Source organism: Copadichromis virginalis, linkage group LG9, assembly GCF_057382275.1.
Source record: "Copadichromis virginalis isolate Kocher_CV1m ecotype Utaka linkage group LG9, C_Virginalis_male_GT1.1, whole genome shotgun sequence".
NCBI lineage: Eukaryota > Metazoa > Chordata > Actinopteri > Cichliformes > Cichlidae > Copadichromis > Copadichromis virginalis.
This window is the reverse complement of record NC_140626.1, coordinates 13,312,875-13,322,630: the sequence shown is the minus strand read 5'-3', so window position 1 is coordinate 13,322,630 and position 9,756 is coordinate 13,312,875. Positions and strand designations below refer to the sequence as shown.

The 9,756-nt window shown below is 37.9% G+C and overlaps 1 protein-coding gene and 1 long non-coding RNA gene across 4 annotated transcripts; one reads left to right on the top strand and one right to left on the bottom strand.

The window, feature by feature from the left end:
* Positions 1–1,156: 1,156 nt before the first annotated feature.
* On the top strand, positions 1,157–8,847 carry LOC146701539 (uncharacterized). 3 transcript variants are annotated; one of them, XM_085467861.1, is made up of 7 exons: positions 1,157–1,241; positions 2,362–2,676; positions 2,951–3,217; positions 4,699–4,989; positions 5,113–5,214; positions 8,250–8,292; positions 8,575–8,847. In XM_085467861.1, exons 1-7 carry the CDS (start codon positions 1,169–1,171, stop codon positions 8,642–8,644), a joined length of 1,161 nt encoding a protein of 386 aa, XP_085323987.1. In that variant the 5' UTR covers positions 1,157–1,168; the 3' UTR covers positions 8,645–8,847. The 3 variants fall into 3 exon arrangements, with proteins under 3 accessions (XP_085323987.1, XP_085323986.1, XP_085323988.1); XM_085467860.1 differs by lacking the exons at positions 8,250–8,292; positions 8,575–8,847 and having other exon boundaries at positions 5,113–5,806; XM_085467862.1 differs by lacking the exons at positions 8,250–8,292; positions 8,575–8,847 and having other exon boundaries at positions 1,197–1,241; positions 2,391–2,676; positions 5,113–5,806.
* Positions 4,775–6,124, bottom strand: LOC146701540 (uncharacterized). The gene is made up of 3 exons (XR_014922198.1): positions 5,962–6,124; positions 5,106–5,197; positions 4,775–4,902 (listed from the first exon to the last, which is right to left on the bottom strand). It is a non-coding gene; the product is annotated as an uncharacterized LOC146701540 (long non-coding RNA).
* Positions 8,848–9,756: the final 909 nt, after the last annotated feature.

The following is a 9,756-nucleotide window of genomic DNA, read 5'->3' as shown; positions in this document are numbered from 1 at the left end:
TTATGTTTCCTCACTGAGAACTTTTACTCAAATTAAATATCTCAGGTAAATGCGCCATTTAACCACATGAAATTGGTTTACGTTTGATTTACACAAACGCACACTCTGCAAAGGTTTCCAACACACATACACATTTTTTTTGTTACTCGGAATAGTATTTTTTTTCTTCCTATAACTCATCTTCAACACCGTAAGGGCATACAATAACTGAAGAGGAAAATGGTGTTTAAATTAACAAAAAAAAAAAAACAGAGCTCCAGTAGCGCCAGGAACAATAAACAAAACTACACAGCCAAACAGTTTACTACATTACTTCTATATGAAGTAATTCAGCCAGTGAAGAGAGGAAAACCCTCCCGTAAGATGTTGGTTAATCTGACCATTTTGCTGTGTATATTTCCAGTTTTTATTATTACTATTTCTATTCTTTTTCTATTTTTATTGTTTCTTTTTCTTTATGTTTCTTGGCTTTTAAGCTCCACCTACTCGCTGTGCACGAGCGCACAGTGAAGGTAGAGGAGGGGCTGGTGACATTAAGATATTTGATTGGGCAATACAGTGTGAGTAATGAAAATGAAATGCTGTCAGTGTTTGTACTGCCGGCAGTGTTCCCGATGACCAGCGCTTTTATTCAAATACTAGTACTGTGTTACTAACACGTGTAAGTGTTTTTTTTTCCTCTACAGCTTGTGTATAGTTATGGAAATAGACTCTTGCTGCCAGCCCATCCCCTTCACACAATAAACTAAGTTAAAATTACTTAGTAAAAAAAATTATGTAGATGTTGTAATAATAGCATTAAAGTTGTCATAGCTCTAAATAGCACGAGTGTGAAGCCTATATTTGAACACAAGACTTTTAGTTAGTGTAACACTTGGTCTTTAGAGACAAATGTCTGCCTTTACTTATTGCTTCTCTCTGTCCTGCATGTCCTTTTCTTTGCCTCTAGAATTTAGAGATAATTTGGATGGTGGTTATTCCAAGATAAATCTTCTCCTGGAATAATTTTGCTACAATGGTTTTTTTAAATTTCATTATTTGATTTCATGTCTTATTTATATTGTTATTGTTTTTAATCCACAAAGCTGGTGTCACGTGATGCTGGAAGTGCTCGCCTCTTTGTTTTTCTTCCTCTTTCATTGTGTGCTTAGTGAAATGTAACGGTAACATGAGCACGGTCTCCTCTACTGTGTTTTGGTGGATTATAATCTCTGTGTGGATGTTGATTACTTCCAGAGGAGGTAAGGGAATAAGAACATTTAGGAGCAACTTTCATTTAAACAGTAAAACGGTGTGCAGAAAGATAGTCTTTTATTAATTTAATGCATGACCACAAGCCCAGGGCTGGACTGGCCATTGGACATACCAGGCATATGCCCAGTGGGCTGCTCTCTTTAATTTTTATGGGCCGATGGGGTTTTATTTTTATTTATTTATTTTTTTAACGGTATAAATGAATGGTGTCGGATTGGCCAGTTGGTCATGATCGACTCTGGGTTGGACCAGCCGAGGAGGTCGAACTTTAAAGTTGAGATGAAAAAGTACACGATTTGTCCAGTACTACTTCAGCTAGAAAGTTGCTAATTCAATCATGAAACTGATCAATGATCAGCTGATTGGCTTTTGCGCCAGAAAGAGGAAACCAGCGGATGTTGCGTTAAACAACAGCAGCACAAAGAAATACTTTTCTTTCCTATTCTCACTTAAAAATGTCTAGTTTATAATTAACATTATCTGATGGAAAATGTATAGAAATCCATTATTTTATTCAGCAAATATTAAGTCTAGTATATACCTGAGTAAGTTATTGTATTCTTTCCTTTGGGAAGGGACCATCTGTACAGTCTGGAATTCTGCTCAAGAAAGATGTTGAATCTTTTTAATTACTAGAGAAAAATAATAGATTTATAGGTTATACATCCATTAAATTAAAATTGGTTTTGTCAATTAAGCATCTAAATGACTGATTGTTTTGGCAGTCTGGGAATCAACACATTCAGGAGATGTGAAATGAACCCTTAGATGTGTGGCCACTAAAACTAATAAAGAGGCTTTGAAAAAGGTTGTATTGAACTGGATCCTTTACTGTTATTATTCCCTGTACTTCTATTAAGTCAGCAAGTATTTCTTTTCTTACGACTGTGTATTTCACTGAAATCAAAAGTAAAAAAAAAAATCTGTCCTACCTTTCCACCTGTTGTCACTTTAATTTGCACCAAAGCAGGCAAAAGGGATTCACGACAGTTTTTGCTTAATAACTGAACAGATATAACTCAAATATGAAAGCAGTAATATTATTTCTTCTTTTTATATGTAGCTCTGATTACGTCTCACTAATGTAATCTTTACCTGATGTTTCAGATACTGAGGTTTCCTGTGTTTTAATGCAGAAATGCATGCTGCCATGCAGTTCCCAGGATGTCACTCAAATTATCATTCACTGGTTTAAGATGTCAGGAGACATTCATGTCCACTCCTTCTATAACAACAAAGACCAGCATGGATATCAGGACCAGAGATTCAGAGACAGGACCTCTCTGTTCAAGGACCAGATCTCCAAAGGAAATGTCTCACTGCAACTGGCAGGGGTCAAGGTTCAGGATGAGGGCAGATACAAGTGCCACATCAGCACCCTTCAGGGAAACAGAGACTCATTTATCAACCTAAATGTTAACGGTATGAAAAACACAGAATATGCAGAGAATACAGACATGTTAGAAGGAAAGAATAAACAGCCACGAATTTCGTAGTCTTAAAGTTTTAGAGGATGGAGTTTTGTGCTATTAGCTAACCCGATTAGCTAACTGTGAATGCAACACAGACACACAGATTTGCTGATAATAATGTTAACATTTTATTTAAAACCTTGATTTTAATGTAAATATATGCTTAAATGTTTGAAACTGGTTCCTTGTATGTCTGTTGTATTATTATAAATATTTTTTTGCAGCTCCAGTCCAAAAAGTCAACATTCAGCAAACAGGAAACCAGATGACCTGCAGCTCAGAGGGACTCTACCCTAAACCTAATCTCACCTGGACCACCAGCCCTCCATCCAACATGTCCCTCCAGTATAAAACCACAGCCCAGGAGACTCAACAGCTTCTTTACAACATCAATAGTTCTCTGATGGTGTCAGAGAGAGTTAAAGATCTGGACTACAGCTGCACTATCAGCACACACAGAAACAGGAAGCGAGCCACTTTGAGTCGAGCATGTGAGTATTCCATGTAAGAAGGAAACTTAAAAAATGGAGAAGCATCGCTTCCTAAGAGAAACAACAAAACAGAATTTTCTTTTGAGAGGTCAGAGGGGTTGGTTTCATTTTAAGTTACTTGCTTATAAATGAGAACATTAATTTTTCATGCTCCCTGATCCAGAGGAAAAATTAATTGGTAGTAGTTTTGAACAATTTTGTGCTCAAGGCACAACAACGGGTAAAAATTTCAACACATACATATACAAATAACTGCTTCAAAACATCGTGTCATGTGAAAGGTCTGAGTAATGTTTCTTTTTACACAAGTGACACCACTTCTGCTTTCATATACTTTTCTCTTGAGCCCTGTTAGTGACCAAACGCACTGTTTGGCAGCTACTACATGAGAATATAATGCTCCAGAATGGAGTGATGCTGACATTCAGCACATTGTTGGTTATAATGTGAAGAAGCAGTGAAGTGAGAAATGGTTGTTTTATTAGAAAATTACAGCGGTTTGAGTCCTTAACTATAAATTTAAATACATTAACCCTTTCAGGTTATTGGTGATGATGACCCCAGCACCAAATCTAACCGTAAGAAATTAGAATGTGTATTTGTGGTGCTTATTACATTTATTAAATAATATGATCATTCTGTCAGACACACATTGTCTTGGGTTTGTTGTGTGGCATGCAGAGTTTGGACCCAAAGGCAGGACTTCAACACAAAGAGATAGCTAAAGGAGGCAGCTTTTATTTGCTGAAGCAAAATTCAAACATGAAAAACAAGAAAACCAAACCTAACACTTCAAACTGGGAAATGACAAATAATACATTAAGAAACAAGAAATCTGGGAACTAGAAGCAGGGAGAAAACCGAGCTTGTGTGGGGGGGGAAGCAGACATCAGCATGGACAACACAACAACAAGCAGAGGAAGACAGAGGACTTAAATACACAGAGGATAATGAGCGGATGGGAAACAGGTGGGAACACAGCTGGAAGTAATCAGTAACAAGGAGACAAGAGGGAAGCAAAACTGAATACACTGAACCGAGGACAAGAGACTGTCAAAATAAAACAAGAAACACACTGAGATGCATACTAAGTGACAACAACTTGACACTGAAACAGACATGAGGACACAGAGAGGGGGAGAGACATGACCAGCTGGGGAAAATGCAGTACTAGAAATACAAATGACTAAACTAAGAGCAAGGAAACTGAACCATGAAAAGCACTAAATCAAAGCATATTAATGAAACCAGAAAACATATAAACACTGTGTCACACATCCAGGACCATGACACACATGAAAAATTATTTACATGTTTATCCAAACATGTTTTTCTTAGGTAGGATTAGGATTCAGACATCTCCACCAGGCTCAGTATTCATCTGTGGTTCAAAGCAAAGTCATTCACAGAATTTCTTAAGATATTTTATTTCAGTGGGTTTTACTTCTTAAAAATGTGTTTTTGCTTCTGTGTTATTTCAGCCTCAGTTATCAGTAGCTACACTGAAACAACGCTCCCCTGCTCGTCTTCAAACACTTCTCTGAGAAAACTCCTTTGGAGATTCAACCACGGTCAGATCATCCTGACAAAGACTGGGCCTGATGCTAAATACACAGTGTCAGAGAGGTGGAAGCAGCATGTGAGAGGTGTGTCAGAGTCAGGCAGCCTCACACTGCAGAACTTATCTGCAGATCAGGAGGGAACATACACATGTGAACTCAGTGATGCTTCGGAGACAATAACGACTAATATCTTTGTGAAGCTAAATCAAGGTAAGATTAATTAGGAATTTGTAACTTATATGAGAAAAAGCTGTTATCACCTGTTATTACATGTGTAACTTGCAAAAACAAATAAATCATCCAGAGAAAAATAATTAGTCTCTCACCTTTAAGGGAACTCAACCAATATTGAAAGTGCCATAGGATGGGTGTTTGCAGTGGTTCTGGTTGGAGCAGCAGTCGCTGGTTTGGTATTGTTCTGTAAAAAGAAAAGAGGTAAAAGGACATTACTGTACTTGTTTGTGGCGTGCATGTGCAGTTGCTTGTTCCCCTTTGACCTAGCACTTTCTCTTGTTCATGTGACCACATGGCCTTCTTTCTTTAATGTGATGATTTAATTAAGTTTATTTTTTGGTATTTATGAGTATGTCTATGATTCTATGAAGAAAAAATAAGCATAAACCCTCATTATTTACAGATAAGAAACTATGTTCATCAGAGTGTCCCAAGCTTTCCATCTCTTCCGGAAGAAGGGCCAATTTTTACGCTCCTGAGTTCGCCAACTTCTAAAGAGTTGGTTTCTAGTTTTGTGAACGCTTTTTCAGAGCATTTGAGTTTGGTTTGCAAATTGGAGATGATGTGTGGGATCAATTCTTATTCTATAAATGAAACACATCAGTTAATTCAATTTAAAGTGCTTCATAGACTTCATTACTGAAAAACTAAATTCCTTCTTCAAGTCCAGTATGTGATCGGTGTAAACTTGGCTGCAGTGGAATCTTTTGTCTTATTTGTGTGTTTTGCCCTCACTGTTGTGCTGTCTGTTTTGTTTTGTTTTTGTTGTTTCTTATATCAAAAATCATGATAAATGTCACGTACTTGTGGATAAAAGCCTTTAACAAGTATGAAGTGCTTGTAATTATATTTCAGTACATCACAGAAACAACAAAGAAAGATCTAAAAGCAGCTTAGCAGCAAAAAAGCAAACTTTATGAAAACTAATATTTGTGTCATTCTCAAAACCTTTGGCCACGACTGTACTGGTCCTTATCGGTGGAAATTATGGGTGCTCCACGCCAACTGTGCAGGAATAAAATATAAAGAGTAAGACAACAGGGATAAATAAAAAAACAGGAGAAATATATACAATGAAGTGCAATTTAAACAAACATCTATCAGTTCCTGATGACTGAAACTGATCAGTACATTGCAGGAAGATGGAACGAAAAGGCAGAAAAAACACAAACAACAAAGGTGCACCGTAATTCGGTTGTGCCGCTGCTCATGTTCATATATTTTTACAGTAGAGGCTACTGTAATGGTGCTGTAGTGGACTGCTTATGTCTCATTTGTTAAAACAGCTCATTCTCTTATGAAAAAATGCCACAAGATTACGGACACTGGTATTTGAAAATGCATGGTGGTAAATAAAAAGTTATTTTGTCACAGTTTGATTCACCAACATCTAGAGCAGACGTAGTTCCGTTTTCAAATTCACGTTAGGGCTGATGTGTTATATCTCACAACAGGAAATTTCACAAATGTGAACTCAGGAAGTTTCTGTCTTGACCATGATAAGCAAGCTTGCTTCACTGTAGTCACGCTCCTAACAGTTGCCCAAGTTCCTGAGCACATAATCACCAAGTCATCTTACAGAAGGTTAAAAAATGTTCCACCTTAATGCTGTAACAATAGCTGTGAGACATCTTTTAACACTTCTGCTGTCAAATTGTTCCCTGGTCTGAAAATGAATGCAATCTAAATGCAGAAGGGTTTAGTATTATATGAACATTCACTGAATTCAAATTAGGAAAAAGATTTGAATGTCATTTTGTCAAAAGACTGAAACGGTGGTGCTGCTTTGTACTGTCCCACGGAGAAATAAAACATGCATAAAGTGTATGAAGGCTGCCAAATTCCAAAGTGTCTGATTGTCAAATGTAGCTAAGCTATCAATTAGAAAATCCTTTGGCACCTTGTTGTTGAGTTATCATGTTCACATAGTTGGATGTCCACACATCCTGACACCTGAAAAAGACTTTCAGGCTGTCTTGAAGTGACTCTGCAAACTGCTAAGTGATTCAGGAAGGGAAAGCAGGTTCTCCACCTGCAGTGTGTATAGTGCAGGAGGAGCGCTGGTGACGTCAACTGGGGATATTGTCCTCAGCCATAAAAGGATGCAGTGCCTACTCTTGGTCAGGGATGAGTTGCTGCACAAGTGGAGGAGTTTAAGTATCTCAGGGTGTTTTTCAGGAGTGAGTGGAGCGGGTGATCGACAGATGGATTGGTGCTGTGGCTGCAGTGATGTGGATGTAGGGAGAGCTCAGTGGAAGAGCGAAGCTCTTGATTTTACAGGTCAATCTGCGTCTCTAACCTCACCTATGGTCACAAGCTTTAGATAGTGACCAGAAGAATCATGGACACAAGCAGCAGAAATCAGCTTCCTCCAAAGGGTGGCCTGCCTCTCCCTTAGAGATAGGATGTGGAGTTTCACTAGGGCATTGTTCAGGGCATGTCCCACCGGGAGGAGGCCTTGTGACAGACCGAGGGAGCCCTGGAGAGAGATCTCTCAGCCGAGATATAATCCTGATTGTTGGATCCACAAAAAATAATTTTTGTTTCTTTATTTTAATTAACAAGAAATACAAAAAAAATAAATAAATAAATTGACAAAATAAAATAATAGTGTTGGGTCTGCGCTTAACAGGCCCGCTAGTTTAGAGACTTATCACGCATGAAGAAAGCAAGACGAATAGCTTAACCGGTTTTTACTTGCTAGCAAGGGGAACCCGCTCGGTAGCACCTCTGCCCTCGGTGTCAGACCACTCCAAAGAACCAGCACCCCCTGCAGCCTTAAAAGCCAGTCATAAAACTGAGGCACTGAGTGTGTGTGGATGTGGGTGTTTTTGTGTGAGTTCCTGGGTCATCTCCCCTCACCCTGTATATGGCTCAACCCTTTTTTAACAGTCTCACCATACACAAGCACAGGCGAGGACATAAAGGACAGGAAGTAAAACATCCTCACTAAATAAGGACAGATAATCTTCACATACTTTTTGTTTTTGAAGGCCTGCCAAATGCTATGCTATCATTTTTCTGTAAAGCAAATTGGGTATGCATAAAGTTACCTTATCTTACCTAGGATGTCTGCAGTTAAACACTATAATGTTAAGTACACATGCCTGTGTATTTAACATTCAAGCACACAAAACAAACACGTATATTACTACTGACATGCCTGCACTGCTGAATTGTGCATTGTGTTTATTCTTTCATGGACGATGTCTTATGAATGCAAAAATGTTTCTCAGGTCAACAAGAAAACCACAGAAGGTCAAAGTCCGTTAATAATGTGTAAGTATCCTAAACATTACTACAGAGGAGCCTACTTCTGTTTGCTCTGATCGTTTTCTAAAGTTGATATGTTATATTTTTAAAAATGAAATGAGTGAAATTAAATTTTCTGCTTATTTGCGTCAAAGATTAAAATGAACTGCAGATGTGCTGGAAGTAGAATTCATCAACATCCATCATATGAAAGCATAAAACGTGATATGAATATGTGAGAAAATCAAACAGCTGGTTTGTCTGACTGACCTTTATATCAATTTTTTTTTTCTTCCTGTCATTTAACAGAGATGCTGAATTGCAAGAACTCAGTGAAGACGGTTCTACTCTTAGAAAAAAAAACCCAAACAGAACCTGACCAACCAACAACTGTTTAGGACAGTTGGGACCACATTAAACGGAAAAAACAGAAGGATACTATTAATTTAAAAGAGCTAAATGTTGAAAGTAAAACTAAAATATTTTTCTTAAATAATGTCCAAATGTTGGAAATGTATTTGAAATACCTCAGTGAAAAGAAATTGAAATAATTGTCTAGATAATCATAAAAAGTGTACAGTTAGCCGGAAGGGAGGGGGGGGGAACCAGCTACAATCTGGGTTTGGAGTTTTGTTGCTGTTCCTTTTTTTCTTTGTCTTTATATATATATATTAGGGGTGCAACGATACACAAAATTCACGGTTCGGTTCGGTTCGATACTTTGATGTCACGGTTCGATATTTTTTCGATACAAAAAAATGTTCATGCATTTTTAATTTGTCATTTATTAAAATTATAAATATATATTTTAACTCAAAAGTACAGTTTTTAAATTTAACCCTAACCCTTGTGCGTGTTTTTTATTTTGACAGCGAATGCGCACCTGCGGACCACTTATGTGCAGCCCTGGTTATTTAGCTCATCATATTGCAGCCACAGAAATTCTTTTGTCCATGAAACCATAAAGCTGCACTTTCTTTTTGCCTTATAGTCTGATTTGTCATAACTTCTCCGTTTTGTGGCAAGCTTTTCTTTGGCTGTCACTTCTTCACCCTGACCTGTCTTATTTGGCTCAGCAGAACTGAAATGCTTTTACACGCTCACTCACATAAGCTCAGCGATTCTCTGCGCGATCAACCTCTCACATGTGTAAGCTGCGGGAGATTTCACTTGTCATGTTTGCATAGTAAGCTAACGATTAATAAGACGATGTCAGAGGAATTGGTGCACAAATTATCATCACTCACAGATCAGTGCTGTCGCTCTCTATACACAGTTCGCACGATTGCAAAGTGAAAGCAAAAAAACAAGCGCAAATTCAAACGCGACTTCAATATGTCACATATTGACAGTGGCTCACCGATGCCAATGACATAATTACCCAGCTACATTTCTGAAAAAATGCAAAAGCATTGACATATATTTTTCCTACAATAGCCCGACGGGCAGGGAAGAGAAAGATTTTGGTAGCCCGACTGAAAAAAATCGCTA

Coding starts and splice junctions, on each gene's coding strand:
- LOC146701539 (XM_085467860.1), top strand. CDS start 1,169: ATGAGCACGGTCTCCTCTACTGTGTTTTGGTGGATTATAATCTCTGTG. Junction 3,218..4,698: donor AGCCACTTTGAGTCGAGCAT/GTGAGTATTCCA, acceptor GTGTTATTTCAG/CCTCAGTTATCAGTAGCTAC. Junction 4,990..5,112: donor CTTTGTGAAGCTAAATCAAG/GTAAGATTAATT, acceptor CTCACCTTTAAG/GGAACTCAACCAATATTGAA.